The sequence below is a fragment of the Zootoca vivipara genome, chromosome 2 (genome assembly GCF_963506605.1).
Source record: "Zootoca vivipara chromosome 2, rZooViv1.1, whole genome shotgun sequence".
NCBI classification, from domain to species: domain Eukaryota; kingdom Metazoa; phylum Chordata; class Lepidosauria; order Squamata; family Lacertidae; genus Zootoca; species Zootoca vivipara.
In genome coordinates, this window is record NC_083277.1 from 123,517,516 (window position 1) to 123,543,484 (window position 25,969).

General features: G+C 48.2%; 1 protein-coding gene across 1 annotated transcript in view; it reads right to left on the reverse strand.

Annotated features, from left to right (window-relative positions):
- ATP13A1 (ATPase 13A1) overlaps nucleotides 1-25,969 on the reverse strand; it is a 40,172-nt gene that overhangs the window by 7,390 nt on the left and 6,813 nt on the right. The window contains exons 5-19 of the mRNA XM_035101667.2: nucleotides 24,860-25,015; nucleotides 24,062-24,131; nucleotides 23,745-23,851; nucleotides 14,747-14,876; nucleotides 13,261-13,316; nucleotides 12,518-12,644; nucleotides 11,972-12,109; nucleotides 10,755-10,875; nucleotides 9,736-9,893; nucleotides 9,211-9,386; nucleotides 8,210-8,320; nucleotides 3,128-3,253; nucleotides 2,009-2,117; nucleotides 1,381-1,580; nucleotides 270-366 (exon numbers count right to left, since the gene is read on the reverse strand). Of these exons, the coding sequence (XP_034957558.2) occupies nucleotides 270-366; nucleotides 1,381-1,580; nucleotides 2,009-2,117; nucleotides 3,128-3,253; nucleotides 8,210-8,320; nucleotides 9,211-9,386; nucleotides 9,736-9,893; nucleotides 10,755-10,875; nucleotides 11,972-12,109; nucleotides 12,518-12,644; nucleotides 13,261-13,316; nucleotides 14,747-14,876; nucleotides 23,745-23,851; nucleotides 24,062-24,131; nucleotides 24,860-25,015 (1,882 nt within the window). The remainder of the gene's footprint in view (nucleotides 1-269; nucleotides 367-1,380; nucleotides 1,581-2,008; nucleotides 2,118-3,127; nucleotides 3,254-8,209; nucleotides 8,321-9,210; nucleotides 9,387-9,735; nucleotides 9,894-10,754; nucleotides 10,876-11,971; nucleotides 12,110-12,517; nucleotides 12,645-13,260; nucleotides 13,317-14,746; nucleotides 14,877-23,744; nucleotides 23,852-24,061; nucleotides 24,132-24,859; nucleotides 25,016-25,969) is intronic.

Sequence of the window (25,969 nt, forward strand, 5' to 3'; positions counted from 1 at the left end):
CATACGCGTACATTAAAATTGGAACTTTTCTGCCACTAGAAAACACAGGTGGGTGAGTATCAATTACATGCAAACATGTGATTAACATAGATGTTAAATAAAAATGGAGCCAGTAAACATCCTTGTCTGACCCCTTTTTGAGCTGGAATTCCATTGGAAAGTCTGCCATCCTGTGCAAGTCTTAACTGAAGGGTATTATTAAATACTCATTCTTAAAAATCCGAAATTCAATTAATCAGTGGTACTTTTTGAACAGAATAAGCACTCACCCACATCAGCGTGCTTCAGAGCTCCCACATCATTGGTCCCGTCCCCACACATCAGTGTCACATAGCCAAGCCCCTTCAGTGTTGTGATAACAAACTCCTGCAATGAGAAAATAGAGTGAGGAAGAGGGCCTGCCACCCTCTACTCCAGGGGTCAGCAAACTTTTTCAGCAGGGGGCCAGTCGACTGTCCCTCAGACCTTGTGGGGGGCTGGATTATATTTTGGAAAAAAAATGAACAAATTCCTATGCCCCACAAAAAAACCAGAGATGCATTTTAAATACTGTAAAAGGACACATTCTACTCATGTAAAAACACCAGGCAGGCCCCACAAATAACCCAGAGATGCATTTTAAATAAAAGGACACATTCTATTCATGTAAAAACATGCCGATTCCCGGACCGTCTGCGGGCCGGATTTAGAAGGCGATTGGGCCGCATCTGGCCCCCGGGCCTTAGTTTGGAGACCCCTGCATCTACTCAAATCCATGCCATCAAAGAGCTTGCTTCGCTTCACCCAAACACATAGACTCCTGACAGCTCCTTTGTCTTGCAAGACATGCAGGACAATGGAAAGGCTACCACATGGATCCAGGGGAAGGTAAGGGAGCCCACTTGGGGGCAGACAAAATCCTTTCCACAGAGGCCATGACTCAACCAAGCTTATGTATTTGATGGCAAGAGTCAAGTGATCAAAAACAAGTACAGGGACATCTGGTGCTTTTGGTAAAAGAGGCAGCACACTTCTAGTTAAACCAAAGAGGCAAGTGAAAGTCTGCACATTCTTATACTAGCCGAAGTTGCTCTGATAAAAAGATATTATTATTTCCATTTTATTTTTTATTTGTACAGCTGTGCCCAGGATTTTGACTCCAAGGTACCTGCTACTCCTGCAACATTCCACCTCTGAGGCCACTCCAAGAGCACAATGGCAGATACAGGATGCAAACTCTGGACTTCCCTGTCCAACACTCTCTCTTCAAAGATGGTGCCATGTGCCAGGTTGCAGGCTGTCAATCCAAACAGTGGATGAGAGAATCATGCACCCCCTGGATCCCTGGGCTTGCTGGCTGCAAGGGCCTTAAGAATGTTGCAGTGAGGAAGCACCTCTCACCTTCTGCTTGGGTGCAACTCGCGCAAAGACCTGCACATGTGGAATGAGCCGAAGCAGCAGCTGGGCATCTGTGGCCTGCAGCTGAGAGAGCCCCTCTCCTGTGACACACAGGTTGTGGTCCCTGGTCAGCTCCTGTAGGGAATCGGGGACGATGGGGAGAGTGACGGTGCCACTGATGGACTGCCACTGCCAGCTGCAATCTGGAAGAGAGGATTTGGTTAAGGGGGAGGCAAGAGCAGGAGGAGGGGCTGCCTGCTTTGCAGAACTAGCCCAGGGAAGAGAGCTATCCTGGCTCCACCACCCCAACCTCCCCTCCTCACTGTACACTCAACAAGCCTTTGCCCCCCCCTCTCCTGCACCCAGTCCCTTCCACTAGCTATCAACCATTTGCAGCTGCTTTCAGAGTCTCCATCACATTTCTTACACTGCATTTCTACACCATACATACTGCAGTTGCTCATAGTAGTAAACTGACCCCCCTGTGCTATCCAGGCAAGACCTTTCACCAGCATCTTCAGAAAGCTGAATACTATGTACTGTGTACTATGTTCTGCACTATTCCTATGCTTTTGCAGTCACAGAATCCTGGGCCATGACCACATCCCCCTGCCTCCCTCAGCCTCTCTACCTTTGTCACTGGGGGGCTGCAGGATGAGCGTCTGCTCCTTCTGGGTGAAGTGCAGCTCCTGGGCCACGTGGCAGGCAGTCAAGGGGTTGTCGCCTGTTATCATCACTACCTGAGAAGAAGTAAAAGGCAGCATCAGGGGACATTTTCCTTAGCAGGGACTGGAGATTCAATGCACATGTGCCACATGGACTTTTATAAAGCTGTTTTGTATATATCACAAAATTAGTGTTACATTGTACCTCAAAGCATGTTCTCTTCTGAAATGTATGTTTGTGCGTGTTTGGTTTCTGAAACATCTTTCGCTGGAGGAAACAAACCTCTCTATCTGTACCATAGGGAAGATCAGAGCACATTCGCTTGTCTTGGCCAACTTGCCACCACAAGCTCAACAACCGTTACAATAAGAGCCATTTGACACATCCCTCCATCTTTCAAACCTCTCCACTGTCCCCACCCCCCACCCCCAATAATTCTCTCTATTCCATCCCCCTTCCCACCTGATGGGGGTGGGGTGGGGAATACTTCATTTGCATTAAGGATAGTCAGCTTCTTCTCCTCCCCCGAAACACATTGGGGAGCTCTCTCATCCTGGAATGGTCCTTTAGCTACAAGCACTAAATGAAACCTTCCAGGATGTCTCAGAATGCGAGATGCTAGGGAGCAACTGGCAGGGGCGTCTACTAACCCATCCAAGCTCTTATTATGTTTCAGATTCTTATCTCTTCTGGAGCACCATTCTAGCTAATCAACTGATGTGAACTTGAGTGTGAAGAGGTTTTTCCCTGCAAGCATAGGACATATCCAATCTCACAAGCAGAGAATTGTTAAAGAGTGTGGAGGAGGGAAACAACATTCTTGAACACCTTGGCATTAAGCTCACATCTTTTGCCTTGGGATATGCTGTGCATGGGGAAGGGCTGATCACAAGGAGACAATAGGACTTTTGTTCAAAACTGCAGCAAATGGGAAACAAAGACTCTGGACAAGTGGGAGGAGGAGGAGGAGCAGCAGCAGCAGGGACAGAAATAGGAAAGCAGGCCGGTTCCTCAGCTTGCCTAGGACTCCCATGTCTCCGCTTCCCACTGCATCTCAACCAGCAGGCACCCCTTTTTCACTCACATGATGCGAGGCATTGAGGATTTCGCGGATGACGGGCTTGGAGTCCACTTTAAGGGGGCACGAGACCACGATGAAGCCCATGAATCGCAGGTCACACTCAAGAAACTCTCGTTTCATCTCTCGTGCCTTCAGATGAGAGGGAGAACGAAGGTCAGCGCTTTGTCCAACTGAGCATTTAGATGCCCCACATGAAGAATCCCCCACAGAAATTCACACCCTGCTTCTAGGGGCAGCCCTCAGACTGCAGACAACATTGGGATTGCTTGGTAAACTTCCTAGCCCATACCACACACGGCACCTGCAATTCCTGCGCAATGTCTGTATTCTTGACAAAGGATCTACACTCCAGAGAATTAAAGAGCAGGAGCTTTTCTTGGATGCAGCAGAGCACACTGTCTGCACCAAGGAGGAGACAGGGGACATCCCTGAAGAGGGAGTCAGTTCCCCAACACAGGAGCCAGATGTATGGAGGAACGTGACTCATAGAAGTCACAGGGATCACTCTGAGTGTTTAGAACTACACAATTGATTTGAAGTGCTCTCCCTCATCACAGCTGATCAGAAATATGAAGACGAGCAGCAAAGTCAGTCCTCCGGGAATATGCAGGTGACCTTGGAAGGGACAGCACATGGAAGAATCCCGACCAAGCCTATGAGGAGGCGTGTAGTGGTGATAGGGGATTCCCTACTGAGGGGTACAGAAGCAGTGATCTGTGGGCCTGATAAGACGTCTCGAGAAGTGTGCTGTCTCCCTGGGGCCAAGATCCAAGATGTAACAGAATAGCTGCAAGGAATCATAAAACCCACTGAATCCCCCACAGAAATTCACACCCTGCTTCTAGGGGCAGCCCTCAGACTCCTTTTGGTCCATGTGGGAACCAATGACACTGCAAGCCATAGCCTTCAGAAGATCAAAAGTGATTATGAGGCTCTCGGCAGGAAGTTGAAGCAATTAAATGCACAAATTGTCATCTCATCTGTCCTCCCAGTTGAACGACATGGCCCAGGGAGAGAGGGAAAAATAGGGGAAGTGAACAACTGGCTTCACTAATGGTGCAAGAAGGAACGGTTTGGATTCTTAGATCATGGTCTGCAGTTTCTTGAATATGGACTTCTGGCAAGTGATGGGCTGCACCTCACAAGGGTTGGGAGGAATGTTTTGCCATGAAACTCAAAAACCTCATCAGGAGGGCTTTAAACTGACTTTTGTGGGGGAGGGAGACAGTGGTCCTGAAGGTAGGAGTCTACCAAGTGCTGAAGATGATCACCCAAATGTCAAGGACCAAATGGAGCAAAGAGTACACAGACTTAGTGGTGGGAGGAAAAAAATCCTTAAATAAGAGACATGGGGCAAAGATTAATGGTCTTCAATGTCTGTATACCAATGCACAGAGGATGGGAAATAAACAAGATGAACTTGAGCTCTTGGTACAGCAAACTAAACACGACATAATAGGCATCACTGAAACCTGGTGGGATGAGTCTCATGATTGGAATGTGGTAAAAGAGGGATACAATCTATTTCGGAGAAATAGACCAAACAGGAAAGGAGCAGGAGTAGCATTATATGTCAGGGATGTGTATACCTGTGAAGAGATCCGGGATTTAAAACTTCAAAGCCATATTGAGAGTATCTGGGTCAAAATTAAGGGAGAGAAAAATAACAGTGATCTCATTGTGGGAGTTTACCATAGATCCCCAAGCCAAACTGAGGACACAGATGAAGCCTTCCTGGAACAGATGACCAAGCATTCAAAAGGAAGTGAGATAGTAGTAATGGGGGATTTCAACTATCCTGATATCTGTTGGATGTCAAGCTCAGCAAAGAGCATAAGGACGAACAGATTCCTCACTGGCCTTGCAGACAACTTCATTGTCCAGAAAGTGGGAAAAGCAACAAGAGGATCAGCCATTTTAGATCTGGTCCTAATCAATAGTGATGACCTAGTTAGTGGGGTAGAAGTGGCAGGATCATTAGGTGGGAGTGATCATGCTCTTCTGGAGTTTATTATTCAGTGGAAAGGAGCAACCAAGCATACTAAGACTCAAATTCTAGACTTCAAGAAAGCCGACTTCAGAAAACTTAGGGAAACGCTGGGTGAGATCCCATGGACAGAAATACTAAAAGGGAAGGGAGTTCATGATGGTTGGGAGTTTGTTAAAAGGGAGATATTAAAAGCACAACTTCAGGCAATACCAATGAGACGGAAACATGGAAGGTGCCTAAAGAAGCCAGGGTGGCTATCTAAAGAACTTTTAACTGAGTTAAGATTTAAAAGGGATATGTACAAAAAATGGAAAAAGGGGGAAACCACCAGAGGAATTCAAACAAATAGCCAGCACGTGTAGAGACAAAGTCAGAAAAGTTAAAGCACAGAATGAACTTGCTAGAGAGGTTAAAAGCAATAAAAGGGGCTTTTATGGGTATGTCTGCAGCAAAAGGAAGAACAAGGAAACAGTGGGGTCACTTAGAGGAGAAGATGGTGAAATGCGAACAGGGGACAGAGAAAGGGCAGAACTCCTCAATGCCTACTTTGCCTCAGTCTTCTCCAAAAAAGAAAACAATGCCCGACCTGAAGAATATGGAGCAGATGATTCAGCAGGGGAAACACAGCCCAGAACAAGTAAGGAGGTAGTACAAGAATACTTGGCTAGTTTGGATGTATTCAAGTCTCCAGGGCCAGATGAACTACATCCAAGAGAATTAAAAGAACTGGCAGAGGTGATTTCCGAACCACTGGCAGTAATCTTTGAAAATTCCTGGAGAACAGGCGAAGTCCCAGCAGACTGGAGGAGGGCAAATGTTGTCCCTACTTTCAAAAAGGGGAAAAGAGAGGACCCAAACAATTACCGCCCACTCTGCCTGACACTAATACCAGGAAAGATTCTAGAGCAGATCATTAAGCAAACGGTCTATGAGCACCTAGAAAGGAACGCTGTGATCACTAAAAGTCAGCATGGGTTTCTGAAAAATAGGTCATGTCAGACTAATCTGATCTCATTTTTTGACAGAATTACAAGCCTGGTAGATTAAGGGAATGCTGTGGATATAGCCTATCTTGATTTCAGCAAGGCCTTTGACAATGTGCCCCATGATATTCTTGTAAAGAAGCTGGTAAAATGTGGGCTAGACAATGCTACCATTCAGTGGATTTGTAACTGGCTGGCTGACCGAACCCAAAGGGTGCTCATCAATGGCTCCTCTTTATCATGGAGAGAAGTAACTAGTGGGGTGCCACAGGGTTCTGTCTTGGGCCCAGTCTTATTCAACATCTTTATAAACGACTTGGATGATGGGCTTGAGGGCATCCTGAGCCAGTTTAGAGATGACCCCAAATTGGGAGGGGTGGCTAATATCTCAGAGGACAGGATCACACTTCGAAATGACCTTAACAGATCAGACAACTGGGCCAAAGCAAACAAGATGAATTTTAACAGGGAGAAATGTAAAGTACTACATTTGGGCAAAAAGAAAAAAGAAAAAGTCACAAATACAGGATGGGTGACACCTGTCTTGAGAGCAGTACATGAAAAAGGATCTAGGAGTCTTAGTAGACCACAAACTTGACATGAGTCAACAGTGTGATGCAGCAGCTAAAAAAGCCAATGCAATTCTGGGCTGCATCTAGATCAAGGGAAGTAATAGTCCCACTGTCAGACCTCCAGGTCAGACCTCACCTGGAATATTGTGTCCAGTTCTGGGCACCACAGTTCAAGAAGGATACTGACAAGCTGGAACGTGTCCAGAGGAGGGCAACCAAAATGGTCAAAGGCCTGGAAACGATGCCTTATGAGGAACGGCTTAGGGAGCTGGGTATGTTTAGCCTGGAGAAGAGAAGGCTAAGGGGTGATATGATAGCCATGTTCAAATATATAAAAGGATGTCATATAGAGGAGGGAGAAAGGTTGTTTTCTGCTGCTCCAGAGAAGCGGACACTGAGCAATGGATTCAAGCTACAAGAAAGAAGATTCCACCTAAACATTAGGAAGAACTTCCTGACAGTAAGAGCTGTTCAACAGTGGGATTTGCTACCAAGGAGTGTGGTGGAGTCTCCTTCTTTGGAGGTCTTTAAGCAGAGGCTTGACAGCCATCTGTCAGCAATGCTTTGATGGTGTTTCCTGCTTGGCAGGGGGTTGGACTGGATGGCCCTTGTGGTCTCTTCCAACTCTATTATTCTATGAGTATGTCAAAGAGCATCCAGGTCTCACCTGGAATCCTGCTTTGGAAATAAGGTGTGCTGGAGACCATTGACTAAGTTCCCTCCATGCTTGTGCCAAGTCAGTAAACAGCACCTGCTCTGGCACAGATGAGCGTCATGGAAAACCCAGTCCCCCTGCCCTGGGCAGCCCATTCCAACCAACTTACCAACCAGTCAGCAGACTTCCTTTTCCATTGGGATTGATCAGTTTATTCCACCCAAATCTTTATGCTCACCCCCCTCTCACTCTGCATTCACCAAACTCTCCAGTCCAATCGTCCTCTTCTCTCACATCAACTCTCTCCAACACACACAGAAACTCATTCATTGTCCACCAATTCCCTGAGTTCCCTCCCATCTCTCTGCCTTCTGCCCTGGTGCCAGCTATGTCCCTTCCTCTAAAGTTATAAAGGCTTTTCCCTTCCCCATTGCAGTTACTGGACTGGGAGGCGGGGGGTGGGGTGTCTTTGCTAAAAACAACAACCCACATTGACATTGCCTTCCACTCATCCTCATCTGTCAGTTTCTAACTTCTCCCTCTAGGTTGCCTTGTGTATTTATTTTGGACTGTAAACCCTTTGGCCAGGTCACTTGTGGGCTGCCATACTTCAGAAGCAGACTTCTAGCAGGGCTGCACAGATTGACCTTGCCATGTGAAAAGCAACCCTCTTGTGCTTTGTCAGAACTTGGAAGGCTCCTCTCTACCCCGCAAAAGGAAGGAAGAGGCGCCCAAGGCCAACCATGAGCAAGGGGCCACTGGGGGCTGGCTTTATCCTTCCGTTTATCTCTAGTGCAACTAACTTTACCCACCAGAGGGGCCACAATCTGGCACATAGCAACAAGGTCCCAAGAGAACAGGTGGGAGGTGTCCTGTGCAGCCTACCTGCTGATGCGTGAGGTGTCCCAATTCCTTGTAGCCGAGTGCCAGGACCCTGGCTCCCTCACGTGATATCTCTGTGTGGATGCTGTTGTAGCTATTGGGGCACTGAGAGAACTGCACGAGAAAAGAGAGGGGCAAAGAGGAACAGTCACAAAAGAATTTGAAGGCGGGGGACAGATGCCCCCCACCCTGAGAATGTCTCCTTGTGAGCCACAAACACCCCAACAGCAGAGGCCCTGGCAGCCTTGGAGCACCCTCCAAGCTGAAGGTTACCAGGTTCAGGAGAGACAAATGGAAGTACACTGCATTCATTCCCACAAGTTGTAGTAGAGGCTGCCAACTTGGACGGCTTCAACGGGGGCTTAGCTACATGCAGGTAAGGCTGCTAGTTATTGTGGCTCAGCATACCAGTTGCTGGGGAACCAAAGTGGGAAGAGCACAGCTGCAAACATCTTGCCCTGCTTGCCATCTTCCCAGAGGCATCTGGTTTGCCAAAGTGAACACAGAATGCGGGACTAGATGGGCTTTTTGTCTGATCCAGAAGGGTTCTTATGTTCTAGCAAAAAACCCATCTAAGTTTAACAGCAGCATTGTCAAGCTGCCAAACATTGTTTTGACAATAGAGCGCTTCACGAAATCAAAGGCACTCCGGTTATCCAATGTTGATATCACATTTTCAGCTTTGGCCCTTTGGCATTCCCCCCTGCCCCACCCCCCACCCCTTAGCTGCATGGGCCTTAATGTCACACCCTCCTATCTTTGGCATGTTATCTGGCATCCCCACAATCCAGGGCACAAAATGCTCATCTGCCACTAGGTCAATGCGTGGATGATTCAAGTACTTCTCTTGGGAAGGTCTTCCAGTCTGTGAGTCGCAAGGCCACTCTCTTCTGCATGTCCAATCCTGCTCAGGTTCCTAAGCATTCCCTGCCTTGGCACCAGCCCCTTGCATGGCTATAACAATAAACCAAGAGATAAAGTCACACCCATCTCCCTTTGCTCACCATTTTGTGCAGCGTCTCCGGGGCCCCCTTCACAGTTGCAATGTAACACAGATCTGTGGAGCCGACCTTCTCGTAGGAAGCCAAGACCGACATTCTTTTCAGGGCACTGGCAAAATGAAAGCGCTGGTGAATTTTCAGTCCCTGAGTTTTAATACTTCGGGAGAAAACTTTCTCATCTGGAAACAAAGAGATCAGGAAATCCTGAAAGGGTTCAACAGCACCACAAGCAGCAATCCTCCCCTTGCACTCCTGGGAGGGACAAAGGGCCCCTGAGCCCACAGGATGTATTCCTTAACAGAACAAGGAAGCCCTGGCTCCCCCAGCGCAGAGTCACGGAACATAAAAGGGGTTTCTGGAAACGTTGAAGCAGCCTGAGTCAGACCTCAGGCTAGTCAGATGCTGACTCACACCTAGTTCCAAATATTGCGAAAGAAAGTTGCAGGCAAGCTTTGCTCACTCTAGCAGAACTGAAAGGTAAGGGAGCTATGGAAAAAGGCATGCAGCTCAGAAACGAAGCAAACCCACCTTTGGTCAGAGTCCATTCCACAGCCGTTAGCATGGCTTTCTCCAGAGGGTCCCCCACCAGAGTCCCATCATCCAGCTGCATAAGGGAGTGGCATGTGGCGATGACTCGATGTGTTTCAATAGGAATGTCAGACACAGGGGTCACCTCTTTCCCATCTCTGCAATAGTGGAGATTACACAGAGATCAATTACTCCAGCTGAAGGACACCTTCATTTTCTTTAACTACTGATATTAGTGTGACAGAGGACTTGAAACGGATGCAGATTATTATTACACTGAACATATAGCAGTTCCAATAACCAATGTGGAAATGAGAATTTGCTAGTGGCTACATGCAAACACTGTGGGACGCAGGTGGCGCTGTGGGTTAAACCACAGAGCCTAGGGCTTGCCAATCAGAAGGTCGGCGGTTCAAATCCCCGTGACGAGGTGAGCTCCCGTTGCTCAGTCCCAGCTCCTGCCAACCTAGCAGTTCGAAACCATGTCAAAGTGCAAGTAGATAAATAGGTACCACTCCGGCGGGAAGGTAAACAGCGTTTCCATGTGCTGCTCTGATTCACCAGAAGCGGCTTTGTCATGCTGGCCACATGACCTGGAAGCTGTACGCTGGCTCCCTCGGCCAAAACGCGAGATGAGCACCGCAACCCCAGAGTCGGTCATGACTGGACCTAATGGTCAGGGGTCCCTTTAGCTTTTACATGCAAACACTACTTTTACAATCTTCTCTGCCAGGGTTGGGGAAGCTGCGGCCCTCCCATCAGCCCAAGCCCAAATGACCGGTGGTCAGGGGGCTTGGAAGCTAAGCCAAAGGTCGATATCCTGGCTGGATATCTCTATTGCCTGAGAACACAGGTGAGGCTTTTGTTTGTTTGCAAGTCTCTTTGGGTGGCCCTGGGCAAGATAAAGTGACTCACAAATTAAATAAAAAATAATAATAATTTAAAAAGTGAAGAGAGAAAGAGCCCATGATACCTCTGAACAGCCTCCTTCGGCTCACCCCACCCCTCCTTGGACCTACCTGAGCCCAGCCACACCTCTCACCACTAGGCTGTCACTGGTCAGGGTGCCTGTTTTATCAAAGCAGCAAATCTGGACCTTCCCTGCAAATGGGATGCGGAATGGCTCGGTGCAGTAAACATCTTCAAGAAAACAAAGAGAGAGGGAGAGGTCAGCGATCACTATTCCACCCTTTTCCCCCCTACTGGGCTCCAACTCATGGTGGTCAAAAATTTAAAATAAACCTTCCCTTTTGTGTAAAGGCCTCCTCCATCACTGCCCCCTCTCCAAACAGAGGAGGAGGCGGCATGTCTGCACACACATACACAATCAAGTGAGGAAAATGACATGGGGGTCTGTACCCAGTGAAGTCATTCTGCTTGTGCCACAGAACTTCCCCTCTCCTTGCATGCCCACTGCCAAATCTGTTCTGGAGGTTTGGGAAAACCCCAGAAGAGTTCGGGGGGGGGGATATGAGGGGAGGAGGAGAGGGATGGGCAATTCTGTTGCGCAAACACAAGTCTTTGTGGCTACTACCCAGGAGGTTTAATAAAAGGACAAACTTGCTTGTGCTCATTTGATATGCAATTACAAGATACAAGGGTATATCCACTTCTCAGATGGTAAACATGAAACAGTTCTGTTTGGGCATGGACTGAGTGGCCATGGAAGAGAAAGGATATATTTTAGTAATGAGTTCTTACAAATGCATACTTCTAGGAGGAATTGGGCAACAAAGTCAGTGGCTCCAAGAACTATGGGCTGCTTCACCATGGCAACAGGGATTCTGCTCTCGGGCCAATGGTCCCTGGCATCTCATAAGTGTCCTGTCCATGAGACAGGATGGTAGGCATTCTAAATCAAGATGTGGGGATGAAACCTTACAGTGGGGTGGGGGGAGAGAAGGGAGAAATTAAGCCCCTTGTTCATGTGACCTGAAGTCTATGGGAATCTGAGAGTGGATAAGTGCAGGACAAGACCCCTACCATCTAGTCAACTATTATATAAGCAACTTCTTATGTTGCACTTTATTTATAAGGCCACAATAGTCACAATATTGTAGAACACAGTATCCTGCAATAAAAATAAAGTTAGCAAACTGCTCGGAACCTGAGGGTAGAGCAAGTTGTAAAATAAATAAAACAGGGACACTTCCTAGAAATGCAATAAGGTCAGCAGTTTCACCCCCTGAAATTTCAAAGCATGCATCTTCATTTCTTGGTGAGGCTTGGTACTTACACAATTTGGCGAGAGCAATGAGTGAGGTGTTGACGGCCAGAGAGAGCTCGATGGGGAGTTCAGGTGGGACAACTGAGGTGAGGATTAAAGTGCATTCGAGAAAGAGCTTGTAACGGTTCCTGCTGGGGTCCTTGGTGCCTTGGGAAGGGGAGCAGACACCTATTTATGCCATTTTACTGCTGCAAAGTCCACCAATATAATCAGAACAATGTTTCTCAAACCACATGCTGCGGAATGCCTATGGGCAACAAGAGAACTGCTAATGTGCCAGGAGAAATGATTTTTTTTTAAAAAAAAGAGTTAAGTTTCTTGTGATCTCAGCATCTCCACCCACAGAAAAGGCTGCCAAATCATCTGTACAGGATTTACTGTTCTAGGGAGCAATGGATATATAGCAGGACAGCCCATCAGGCGAGGCTCCATCCCCTTCAACACTAAGGCAGCCATATCAAATGTATGCGCCTTCTGTGGAACCCCAACCTGTGCCCTCACTGATACTATTTTCTGATGTGTAAGAAACCTAGGTTCCAGAAATAAAAAAATCACCTTCAACCCACACATACGCTGCAGCTGCAATGGCAAAGATGAGCAGGAAGAGGATGAAGATGAAGGTCTCCAAGTTGTTGGCTGTCACCCGCTTGACACCAAACAGGATGGTACGCAGAAGCTTCCCCTGGAAGGGAGGAAGAGTTGTCAGGGGGAGGCAGCAATAACCTCCCTCAGGAGAAGTGGAAGGAAACCTTTTTAGTTAACTTGAGACTTGGGGCAAAGAGACTTTTAAGCACTTCTTATTGAGATTCACCTGCCCACTGCAGTTCAGTAAGAAGGACCCTGCTGGCTAAACAAGTTTCCTCCCTGAAAAATCAGACTGATATAGAACAGTTGGAGCTCTCACTCTCCTGAAAGGACAGGAACTCTGCTCTTAGGACAGAAGCAAAAGGTTCTTCCCAGGGCTTGCTTCCAAGATTAGCTCTCCTAAGATGACCAGTCCTCAGCTCAACACGATCCCCAGTTTACTTAGGAGAGCTTCAAGGGTTATCAGAAGCTTCAGGAAGGCAAAGAGAAGTCCCTTGAAGGTGGAGCTAAATATCCAGACAAGTCAGGCGGATTACTCCCAAGGGTAACAGAAACATGAAAACAGGTTTCTACTATCTCATGTTAAGTACAGTGGTCTGCCCCCTCCTCCCTCCAAGTGCTGTTCTGAGGGTTCTCCTGACACAAACCCCAAACCAATTTTGGGTGACAGTTGTGCACTGTCCAGTGGAAGCCCAGCGGCTCTTGTTTCTTACCTGAGATGTAGTGAAGCCTGTCCTTAGAACATAGGCCACACACCCGTTATCAACCGCTGTGAAGAGGTATAAAGGAAAAGGATTACACAACATGTTGGTACAATGGTGCCTCGACATCCAAATTTAATCTGTTCCGAAGGCACCTTTGTAAGTCAAAAAATTCGCAAGTCGAAAAACGCCATTGGAATCGTGATTTCCTATAGGAATGCATTGAAAACGGAAAAATTCGTAAGTTGAAGCAACCCTATCTAAAAATTCGTAAGTCGAAAAATCCCTATCTAAAACCGCTGCCGCTTCTTTTCCGGATGTCGAGACATTCGTAAGCGCGCGGCCATTACCCCCATTCGTAAGTCGAAATATTCGGTTGTCGAGTGGTTCGTTAGTCGAGGTACCACTGTATGAAGAAATGAGCTCTTCAGACATGAACACTTTGGCATCAGCTGCTACATGGTGCCAGGACAAACCATCAAGAAATGCAGAAGAGCTAAAGCTAAGGAAGGAAGCTGCAACATGCAGAAACCAGTCTAAGCTTACACAGCGCAGAAGACGCAAAAGTGTTGGTAGATCTGTGGTGAATCTGAGTGCCCCTCCCTCTCTTCCAGGATCAGGCAGTTCCCCTTAGATCATGTTTTGAGGAGTTGTGTCTGACCTATAGCATTTTCAGCAAACGTTTCCCCCCTCTCTCCCTTTGAAATTGTGTTTTTAAAAAGAATTTATTTATTCTACTTTTTAAAATGCCTTCCCAATCTCCATCATACCATATTGAAATCCTATTATTGTCAGAAATGCATACTATTCAAAGGGAATAAATGATACACAATTGTGTAAATAAGGAGTGTTTGAGCTACCCCAAATTGTGTAATTTATCCAAGCTTGGCTCTTTTGCTTGTATGCTTTTTTTATATAATGCAAGTTTAATTCTGTCATGTGAATCGCTCAGGTAGCTTCTGTTGGAGAAACTGGACCCTTTTGCTTGTTCTAGCACTAGCTGTTTCACTACCAATGTCTGCATGTCTACTTGATCTCAAAGTTGCAGAGTTTCTGAACAGGTATACAGTGGTACCTCGACTTACGAATAACTCGACCTACAAATGTTTCGAGTTACGAACAGACTTCCCTCCGCCATTTTGGATGCGGTTTAGATAGGATTTTTTCGACTTACGAATTTTTAAATCCCCCCCATTGGCTTTGACTTATGAATTTTTTGACTTACGAAGGTCCGTTCGGAACGGATTAAATTTGTAAGTCGAGGTCCCACTGTATATCCTTCTCTCACTGCTAAAAGTGCCAACTTTAAATTCTGCCCCAGGCAAATTCTGCCATAGAAGAAAGAGGAAAGCACAGGTTTCCACGTGTCTTTCCTACTGAGAGATTATCCTTAGTGCTAAAGTTAGCAGGTTTATTATATTAGCAATCAAGTAGCAACTAAACTGCCATTTAAAGAGCTTCTCTGCCATTGATTCAAGCTAGATAGGCATGTACATACGTTTCAGGCCTGTGCTGGCTTTTTGCGGTGGGATGTGCTGCACAACTTTCGTTCCCCCAAAAATTATGTGCAATCTGGAATCGGCCTTCATGTCCAAGACATGTTCTGGGTCTAACTCTTCGATTGGCTCCTACAATAAAAGAAGAAAAAAACACATTTGGGAACTGGTAACAGATGTCCAATAATCCCTGAAGGTCCAATCGTGACTGACTCTGGGGTTGGGGCGCTCATCTCGCGTTATTGGCCGAGGGAGCCGGCATACAGCTTCCAGGTCATGTGGCCAGCATGACAAAGCCACTTCTGGCAAACCAGAGCAGCACACGGAAACGCTATTTACCTTCCCGCCGGAGCAGTACCTTCTGATCAGCAAGCCCTAGGCTCTGTGGTTTAACCCACAGCGCCATCTGCGTCCCTGATATCATGAGGCAGGTACAAATGTAGACAGACATCAACAATCTGCTCTGCACCAGCCTGCATTCTTGGTCAAATGGGAGCAAGCTATATGTAGTGCTATTTTAACACAAAAAAAGTCTAAAATCCAGGGACTGAGAATCTCCCTCATTCCTCAACTCTGGAAATCTGCAGCTGCTTCGACAGTTGGAGGGAGCACATCAGGTATGTGATTCAGAACTGCTTCCCATGTTTTGTCTGGAAAAGTGTGCCCCTTGGACTATGTGTAAGCGACAGCAGGCACTTTTTTCACTTCATGTACAAATACCAGTACAAATGTTGGCCTTCCCCTGGAGACTGTCTCAAGCTTGAATGCACCTGGAAGTATTGCAAGACTTTTCTATCTTAATTGAGATAATTTGGATGAAGCTGAAAGGACAGTGGTTGAACATTTGTTTATTTTATATCCTACCCTTTCTTCCAAAGGAGCCCAGTATGTCTACAATATAGGAAAACTACCATAACACCAAAACATCTGGGATGACCAAGCCCATCAAATTCCTGAGGAATCCCTTGTGGGCTTCCCATAGGGGCATCTGATTGGCCACTGTGAGAACAGAATGATGGATGCTCTTATGTTCTTAATATAATTTAAAATAAAACAAAAATCATCTTTAAAAAAGTATTTTTCTGTGTGAAGTTGACATTCCTGTACTCCCAGATATTTGATGGGATGAGTTTTATATCAGCCCATGATGTTTCGTTATACTGTTGGGGTAGTGTAGTTTTACTATTTTATGGTGACTGTTTCTGTTGTTTCGTTTTATTTAAATGTTTGTATATTTTAACTGCTCCAAGACAACTTGAGTCTTTTTTTTTAGAAAAAGGCATCTAATAAATTCAACAAACAAAACTAAGTGTTGTGCTTTGCTGCTTTTTATAACTGAATTGCTTTGCCAGTTCATATATATATAAGCATTGTGCTACTTGCAATTTGAATTTAGAACTACAAAGGCACCACTGGCATAAAACAGGCCACTTCCTGTTTCCTCTCTTGTTCAAATAAGTCGGAGGAATCCACACTGGGGACCATGGGAGGGAGCACCACCCATTACCAAGGCAAGGGATCAAACAATCTGTGCTGGAGACAAACAAGCTGACTTTGTTTTGGGGTTGTTGTTTTTTAGATTCATTAACCAACCAAAACCACTGAATCCTGAACTCAGCTGCAGTTCACTCTGCTACCCAAAGCCAGGGTGGATAAAAATCAATGATTTTGTAAAAGAAATAAAAAAAATCAGATTTTCTTATTTAAATCGATTTTTTTAATTTAAATTGGATTTTTATAAAATAAAATGCTTTTTGAGGAAAATATATTACCATCCAAAGGTTATTCCATCATGAAATAAAGATTAGTTTTTTAATTATGTAGAATAAGGTTGTATATGTTTAATTTTGGGGGTAAATAAATTCCATTAATCCATTCACAATGTCATGCTCTTCCAGAGGTTTTTGTAAGATTATTGGGCAGTTTTCTGCCTGCAAGATATTATCACAGATGCTTGGTTTACTTTTGCAGTTCTCAAAACTGAATTTGACTCAACAGAGATCACATGTCTCTTCTTCACAGCAAAAATGTTATAACATGAACAGTTGAGAAAAAGACCTTAATCCTATTGTTCTACAAACCTATGAATACAGAAACAACCCCTTCAGTGCTAAGTTTCAAGAAGTTCAGTGAATAGAATAGAAACAATATTTTTCTGATTGTTTGGAGTGGACAGTATTTAGGTTTTTCATGTGTAGGCTGGGCTGACAGTAAGTTTCTTAAAATATATATATTTTGTTTTTGTTTAGCCAAATTAGTTAACAAACATGGATGTTTGTTTAAGCAAATAACATATGTTGTAATGTTACTGTTTCAGTTGAATAAATCTATTTAAATTGTTATTATTAAGGTATTGATTATTTTTCTCCTTCCTAAGTACAACAGTAAAGTTGTCCAAATATGAATGATTAACCTATTAAACTGGGGATAAAAAACTAATATGAAAAGTTGTTATTCTAAAAATCTTCATCTACTTGCATATTAAAGTTATACCAGCAAGAATTAGTATTTATGTAGAAAACTATGATTTAAATCAAGCCTTGCTGACTAGTGATTTAAATTGTGATTTAAATCAAATCCACCCTGCCCAAAGCCAATGACTTCCCAAAGATGCTGTAAAAAAAGCTCCTTGCCAGATCAGGCCAAATGATCTAGCCCAGCCTCCTGCTTCCAGCAATGGCCACTCAGAGGACACTGGCAACAAGCAGGAAGAATGGGATGGTCCCACTACCTGAGGCTCTAAAATACGCCACCTCTGAACACATAGGTTCCAAATTGCTCATAGTAATTGGCAAACCTCTCCTGCAAAATTTTGGCTTTGCCTCTTGTTGCCATGGCAATCCCTCCCTCTGCATAAGCTAACACATCCCTGCCATTTTCCCCAAGTCTGCTTCATGTTTCTCTTCCTTACTACTCAAAGCTATACCTCCTCTCTCCTTATACTCCTTGACTCATTCCTTACTTCCCACCAAACGCACGTGGCTCTGCAGGGGTCCCCTTTCGATCCTGTCAGAGGGCCTGGTATGGCTACTCTAGAGTAACGACTCCAGCATGGTCTTTTAAGGTTTTTATTAAGTGCTGATTATTTACAGTGTTCAGAGCAGTAAAAATGCATCCTTAAGGTGAGGTGTCTGAACTCCCGAATGGCGATTGGCGCGTTTTCTTCCAGCACCACAGCTTTGGCAGACCCAACCTCTTCCCCCTACGTTTGCGTCGCAATTCGGGAGTTGGGGGAATTGGCCTCCCCCCTGTGCGTCCTACTTCCTGTCCCACCTGCGGCCTGGGCTCCACAACCTTGCCTGAGCCTCGGACACCACTTCCTGACTCTCCGCTGGAGGCAGAGCTCTCCTTACTCTCTCCCGCGCTTGGGGATGGGCTGGAACTTAAGATGGGAGGGACTTCCCTGTATCCCTCGTCCCTCACATCCATCCCCCTCCCAGGCTCCTCTCCCCCCCTTCCTAGTGGCTCTCCGCTTGCTGGGGACGAGTGAAACCCCAAGAAGTCTGTGGCATCCGAGCCTGTGGGTGTAAAAATTTCCCCCCAATCCTGCGATCTTTCTCCTTCCCCCTGAGAAGACGGGAATCCCAAGAAGTCAGTGGCGTCAGAGCTGGTGGGAGTAAAAATGTTCTGCCAGTCCTCTCCTGCCTCTGACGTCGTTGACCTCGGTGAAACCCACACCTCTTCTTCCGTGTCCTCAAATTCCGCTTCCCATCTCCATGGAGAGCTGCTGCCTGCTATCCCTTCCTCCTGCCCCTCCCCCTCTCCCTCCCTTTCCATGTGCCAGGGCTTGGGCCTGTGGGGGAACAGGGCGTGGAACTCTTCCACTAAAAATTCCTCAGGTACTTCTGTGGCCGGTATCCACTCATTGTGGGACGGCGGAGTGTCCTCCCATGCTATCAGGTACTCCAGTCCTCTCACCCCTCTCCTTGAGTCTAAAATCTCAGTTGCCTCATTGAGCTGTCGGGCGTCTCCCGTCCCCCCCCTCCCTCTGGAGGCTGATCGCTGTCCCTGAACCTGGTACTTTCCCTGTACGGCGACAGCAGCGATCTATGAAACACTGGGTGCACTCTCATGTCCTCCGGCAGTGCTAGCCTGAAGGCTACCGGGTTGACCTGTTGCGTGACCGTGAAGGGGCCCAGCCTCCTGGGTGCTAACTTCTTGCATCGCCCCCTGGTGGGAAGACCTTCCGAGGATAACCAAACCTTGTCCCCCACCCTGATGACCTCTCCCGGTCGCCTGTGGCGATCTGCCCCCTTCTTGTACGCTTCCTTGGCCCTCTCCAAGTGTTCTCTGAGCTGCTGGTGCACCGTCTCCAGGTCCTCTGCCCAATCCTCTGCCTGTGGGCCCTCTTCCTCCTCCTCCCCCTCCCTCTCCGGGAAAGATCTGAGGTCGCGCCCGTAGTTGGCCTTAAAGGGCGACACCCCTGTGGAGACGTGCACCGCATTGTTGTAGGCAAATTCTGCCAGTGGCAGGCGATCCACCCAGTCCGTTTGCCTCTGGCTGACGTAACATCTCAGGTACTGCTGCAGAATGGCGTTGACCCGCTCCGCCTGTCCATTGGTTTGCGGGTGCCTAGCCGTCGACAAGCTGACCTCCACCTGCAGGAGGTTCATGAGCCGCCTCCAGAACCTGGAAACAAATTGGCGGCCACGATCCGAAATAACCCTTAAAGGCAATCCATGCAGTCTGAATACGTGGTCAACAAACAGTTTGGCCGTCTCTTCTGCCGAGACCGCCCTGGCACACGGTATAAAATGGCACATTTTGGACATGAGGTCCACCACCACCAACACTGCGGTCTTGCCCCTGGACGACGGCAGGTCTGTGATGAAGTCCATGGACACTACTTCCCACGGCCTGTGCGGTGTGGCTAAGGGCTCCAGCAAACCAGCTGGTGGCGCTCTGACCACCTTTGCTCGCTGGCAGGTGTCACATCCCCTTACATAATCCCGAACATCCTCCCACACCCCTGGCCACCAGAAGTGTCTCATGACTAGGTGAGTGGTTTTGTCCCTTCCAAAATGACCCGCCGTTGGGTTGTCGTGCATCTGCTTGAGGGCCTTACCTCTCAGCTGTTTGGTTGGCAGGTACAGGGCTCCCTTGTAAAAAAGCAAACCCCTCCTTTCCTCAAAGTCTTTGGCCTGCTCCCCCCCCCCTCTCAGTTCTCTGAAGATGCGGATGGCAAATTCATCAGCTGCTGTCAGTGCTGTGAGTTCTGCCTCGCTCACCACTGTTGCTCCGCAGGACCATGCTGATGGGGGGAAAATATGCCTGGGTGCCGGTGGCAACTCCTCCTCCATGTACTCTGGCTTGCGGGAGAGGGCATCCGCCCTGACATTCTGCTCTCCCGGGATGTAGTGGATGGAGAAGTTGAAGTTCGAGAAGAACTCTGCCCACCGTATCTGCCGCTGGTTGAGCACCCTGGCAGTTCTCCAGAACTCCAGGTTCTTGTGGTCTGTGCACACCTGGATGGGGTGCTTGGCGCCCACCAGGAAGTGTCGCCAGTGCTGGAACGCAGCGTGGATCGCGAGAAGTTCCCTGTCAAACACTGTGTAGTTGCGTTCCGGCTGGGTCAGCTTCCTGGAGAAGAAGGCACAGGGTCTCCACTCTCTGTTGGCGTCCAGTTGCAACAGAATCGCTCCCAGAGCCTTGTCCGAAGCATCTGTCTCCAGGCGTAGGGGCGCATCCTGCACCACGTGGAACAGGTGCTGGTCTGAAGCGAATACCCTCTTGAGGCTTTCGAACGCTGCTTGCGCCTCTGGTGTCCACCGGAACTTCTGCTTGCCTCTCAGGCAGTCGGTGATAGGAGCCGTGACGCGAGAGAAGTTCTTGATGAACTTCCTGTAGAAGTTCGCGAAGCCTAGTAGGCGTTGGGCATCTTTGCGCGTCCTGGGGCTGTGCCAGTCCAGGATGGCCTGCACCTTGTCCTTGTCCATCGCCAGCCCCTTGTCTGACAGCTTGTAGCCTAGGAAGTCCACTTCTTTGGTGTGAAACTTGCACTTCTCCAGCTTCACATACAGGTGGTTGTCCTTCAGGCGCTGCAACACCTCCCTGACATCCTTCACATGCTGCACTGGGTCATTGGAGTAGATAAGGATGTCATCCAGAAAGACCAAGCAGTTCTTGAAGAGGAGGGACCCCAGGACGTGGTGCATGAAGGCCTGGAAGCATGCTGAGCCCCCTTGCAACCCGAAGGGCATCACCAGATATTCAAAAGAGCCCAGAGGCGTGAACATCGTGGTTTTCCATTCATCACCCTCCCGGATCCTAATCAAGTTGTACGCCCCTCTTAGGTCGAGCTTGGTGAAGATCTTGCCCCTGCGTGCCGCTGTCAGGAGATCATCCACTCTGGGCATGGGGAAAGCCATTGGCTCTGTCACCGAATTCAGCCGTCTAAAATCCACCACCAGACGGCGCTGTTGCGTGTCTTTCTTGTCCACCCAGAAGACCGGGCTGCCCCCTGCTGCCTTGCTTTCTCTGATGAACCCCCGCTTGAGGTTCTTGTCGATGAAAGCGCGCAGATCCTCCAGTTCCTGATCTGACATGGCGTACAGCTTGGCTGGGGGTATAGTTGCCCCTGGCACCAGGTTGATCTGGCAGTCAAAAGGCCTGTGTGGGGGTAGGTGGTCGGACTCCGCTTCGCTGAAGACCTCCTGCAGGTCCCAGTACGGCTTGGGTATTGCCTCACCCCCCTTGACGTGCATGGTGGCCACCGTGGCTATCGGAGGCCCCTCCCCTGGTTGGTGCTGCATGCAATGTTCCAGACAAAAGTCCGATCCAAAAGTGATGCATCTCTGGTGCCAACTTATGGAGGGGTCGTGGCGCGTCAGCCAGCTCATGCCCAAGACGATGGGGGGGTCTGAGATGGTTGTGACGTTGAAAGCCAGTGTCTCTGAGTGCCTTCCCACCGTCATTCTCATGGGGGGGGGGGTTTGATGCGTGATGGCCCCTCCCAGCAGCTCTCTGCCGTCAATGGTGGCCACGTGCAGGGGAAAATCCAGCTGCAGAAGTTGGATCTGGTGCTCTTCCGCAAAGTTTCTCGAGAAGAAGTTGGCTGAGGCACCACTGTCAATTAAGGCGAGGACTGTCAGGGGATAGCCATTTGGGAGCGTGAGCGTGACTTCTAGAACCACTCCTGCTCTGGGAGGGGTGGGCTGGCTGTGCTCCTCTCTGTGCGGGTGGGCGGGCGGGGGCTGTTGTCTGCTGACTGTGCCTGGCCGCTCCCCCTTGTCTCCTGCAGCCAGGCTGTCTCGTTTCCCTGCTGTGGTGCTGCGTCAGCTGGGGAAGGTACAACCGTTCCCGCCTTTCCTTGCCACTCTCTGCAATGAGGGCAGTCTCTGACGCGATGCCTGGGGGAGTTGCAGAGAAAGCAATTCCCGCCTCTTCCCTCCTTGCGTCTTGGCGCCGCCGGGGTTTGAAAAGCCCGCGCGCGCGCGCTCCTCCGATCTCCATCGGTTCCGGCTCTGGGCTTGGCCTGGGCGGGTGTGGGGGCGGGCCCTGGGGTGGGGTTTGGTGATGTGGTCTGTCCTGGGAGCGTGGGAACCAAGGTTTTGCTGCGCGCATCGCTTGTTTGTCATTCCATCTGGATTCCTGTCTCACCCCCACCGCTAGCGCCGCTTTGCTTAACTCATCCATAGTTCGCGGTTTGGGACCTCTTGCCAGCTCATCCTTAACGTCTGCGTGCAAACCCATGTAGAAGGCTGATTTCACTGGCTCACTTTGCAGATCCCACCCCAGTTTGTGCACCAGCATGGTGAATCTCGCCCAGTAGTCCCTAACTGTCGATTTTCCTTGTGTTAAGTTATGAAGCTCCTCTTTAGTGGCCTCCATTTCACTGTCACTAGCGTACATTATTTTTAAAGCTTCTAGAAATAATTTTGCGTTCTTCATGCAAGGATTTTTTTGCGCGATGAGCGGTCTTACCCATTCTCGGGCGGCCCCCGTCAAATGCTCTATGATAAAGGAGACTCTGTGCGCGTCATCTGGGAATTCTGCTGCATGCAATTCCAGCGCATAATTTATTTCTGTCTCGAATCCTAGGTACTCCCTAGGGTCGCCGCTAAACTTGGTGACTAGGCTCTGTCCCCTTCTCACTTGGACTAGCTGCGGCTGGGGCACCCCCCCACCTCTAGCGGCTTTCTCCTCTTCCAACTTCTTCTGTAGGTCCAAAACCATCACCCTTAGCTGTTTCTCAGTCTCCTCTTTTGTCCTCACCTGGTCCACCAGCTTGTTCAGCTCCTCCTGCGCCCCTCGCGCTTCCTCCTGAGCGGCATGCAATTGCTGCTGTGCGTGCGCTGTGAGGTTCTGCAGCTCCTGCTTCGCTGCTTCGGCCTCCAGCCTCCAATGCTCAGCCTCTTGAGCGCTCATCGCTGCACTCCAAAGTAGCCAAAAAAAAGATTCGGGAGTTGCTGTCAGAGGGCCTGGTATGGCTACTCTAGAGTAACGACTCCAGCATGGTCTTTTAAGGTTTTTATTAAGTGCTGATTATTTACAGTGTTCAGAGCAGTAAAAATGCATCCTTAAGGTGAGGTGTCTGAACTCCCGAATGGCGATTGGCGCGTTTTCTTCCAGCACCACAGCTTTGGCAGACCCAACCTCTTCCCCCTACGTTTGCGTCGCAATTCGGGAGTTGGGGGAATTGGCCTCCCCCCTGTGCGTCCTACTTCCTGTCCCACCTGCGGCCTGGGCTCCACAACCTTGCCTGAGCCTCGGACACCACTTCCTGACTCTCCGCTGGAGGCAGAGCTCTCCTTACTCTCTCCCGCGCTTGGGGATGGGCTGGAACTTAAGATGGGAGGGACTTCCCTGTATCCCTCGTCCCTCACAGATCCCCTCCACCAGCCCCCCCCCCCCAGCATCTATATGGCCCGTTTCCCCATTTCACATTCACTGTGTCCATTTTCCTGGGTCAGCACTGTCTTCTGCAGATTGTATGACTGCCAAGCATCCTGCTAACACTAAATAAATAGTGGCTAAATTAGCAGAAATCATCAGGCAAACCTTCATTTGAGGCACTGACTCTCCAGTCAACATGGCTTCATCTACGATGCACCTTCCCCGCAGCAGCAGCACATCACACGGCACAAGGTTCTCATGGGGGGAGCGGCCTGGAATGGAGAGTTGAATGCTCAGAAGGACTAGGGGGAAGGTGGGGCCTTTGCTCATAAAGTCTCGGGACTCTTGAGAGAAGGGGCTGTGTCAGGTATTGAAAAGACTCAGGCTTTAGGCCCATGACACGAAGTTGCATGAAATATGCACATGCTAATTTATACACATGGCTGAGCCAATTAAGACTGTGGGTAGCAGGGTTCTCTTACCAATGGACACAATGTCCCCTGGAATTATCTCATCGCTGGAAATTGGACGCCACTTCCTGTTTCTGTAGACCTGCAAGAGGAAGAGATATTATTAGTATTATTGTTCTTTATTAATTTAATCTTCATCCACAGATCTCAGGGTGGTTCACAGAAGGGTGGCATTTAGGATGCTAGAGAGAGGGGAGCAGGAGAAGCTGTCCACAGATCAACTTCCCCAAATTCACCTCATCATACCTACAATTCATATCAGCTTGGGCTCAAACAGCAACCCAGTTCTAATGCTTTGGAAACTCAGGCCTGGTCAGGTCAAGAGTCTCCTGCAAGAGACTTTTACTGCACTCCCTTGATCAACTACAGCACCACTTGGCAGAATGATACAGACAACTGTCTTCCCAATGCCTTGCATGAACAGGGGAGATGGGAAAACCATGGGGATTGGTGCAAGAAAAGAATCGCCATGGGTTTGGGAGTAAAGGTTGATAACAAACCCTTTAGGTGGGTGAGGAGCAGCTGGATGACAAGATAATTCTCCTACCTCCCATCTGGGACTGGCACAATCCCTGCGGCTCTTGCGGCACCTCCAATTTCACCCCAACAGCCTTGGCTTTCTTCTCCTGGCTGCTCTCCTTCCAGCAACTGCCATTACTATTCCCTTCTTCATTCTACATTCTACACAGTGATCAGCCCTCTAGGGTCACCCTGAGCAACGGGGCTTCAGCGTTCCAGAGTCCATGCGCCTCATCAGAATGTCTCCAGGTGGGAAGGACCACAGTCTCAACACTTCCTGCTTTGGCTCACCTGGATCATGTAGGGTTTGTTGCCCATTTTTCGAATCTCTGACATGTTCCTCATTTGCTGCTGGACGAGAGATGCTTCAAAAGCCACCAGCATGGAAAGGGTGAAGACACTGTAATACCAGTATTCATCCAGGCACCACAACCCCACGCAGAAGACCTACATGTAGGAAGCAGACACAAAGCACTCCCAATACTGGTCCAGAGCAAGAATCCCATTTGGGCCTATAATGAAGACTTGGTTAGCACAGTGGCTAAAAGCATTCAAGTTTCACCTCAGCCTCAAATGCATGAGTTAGCCTTGGACAAGCTTCCAGCCTTGGTGCTTGGTCTGCAACAGAGGAATAAATAATACTGGCCCATCTTATAAGATTGTTACAATGGTTGCTGAAATAGTGGCCAAGTTCCAAATAACCATGGAAAACAATTCTGGGCACCCAAGTGGACTTTAGATTTGTTTTTCTTGAACCACAAATAATTGTGTGGTTTCAAAGCATTTTGAAATGGACAAAAACTGCAACAGCCTAACACAAACCTTTTGTTACTAGACTCATCAGGCCCTCCAAGCACGTCCATGTGGGACACAAGGGTAGAGGCTGGGCCTGTGTAAACTTTGTTATTCACATAAACATCTGATATTTTATACACACTGAAAACTTTTAAGAAAACATTAATTTTACTTAAGAACACTGAGCTGAATCAGGCCAATGCCCCATCTGGTCCAGCGCCCTGTTCTCATAGTGGCCAGCCAGATGCCTGTGGGGGGGGGGGGGAAGCCCTCTTGCCGTCTGCAGTTTCAGCAACAGGAAATCCAGCTGTGGAGGCAGAGCATAGCAACCACAGCAAGTGGCCACAGATATCCACAGATAAGAGGTTTGTCTAATCTGCTTCTGAAGTCATCTAAGCTGGTGGCCATGACTGCCTCCTAGGGGAGCAAGTTCCAGAGTTTAACTATGTGCAGCATGAAGAAGTCCTGAAACTTCCAATATTCAGTTTCACTAGATGTCCACGAGTTCTAGCATTATGAGGGCAGGGAATTTTTTCTCTTTCTCCATGTCATGCATAATTTTACAAACGGCTATCATGTCGACTCTTAGCACCTTTTTTGTAAACT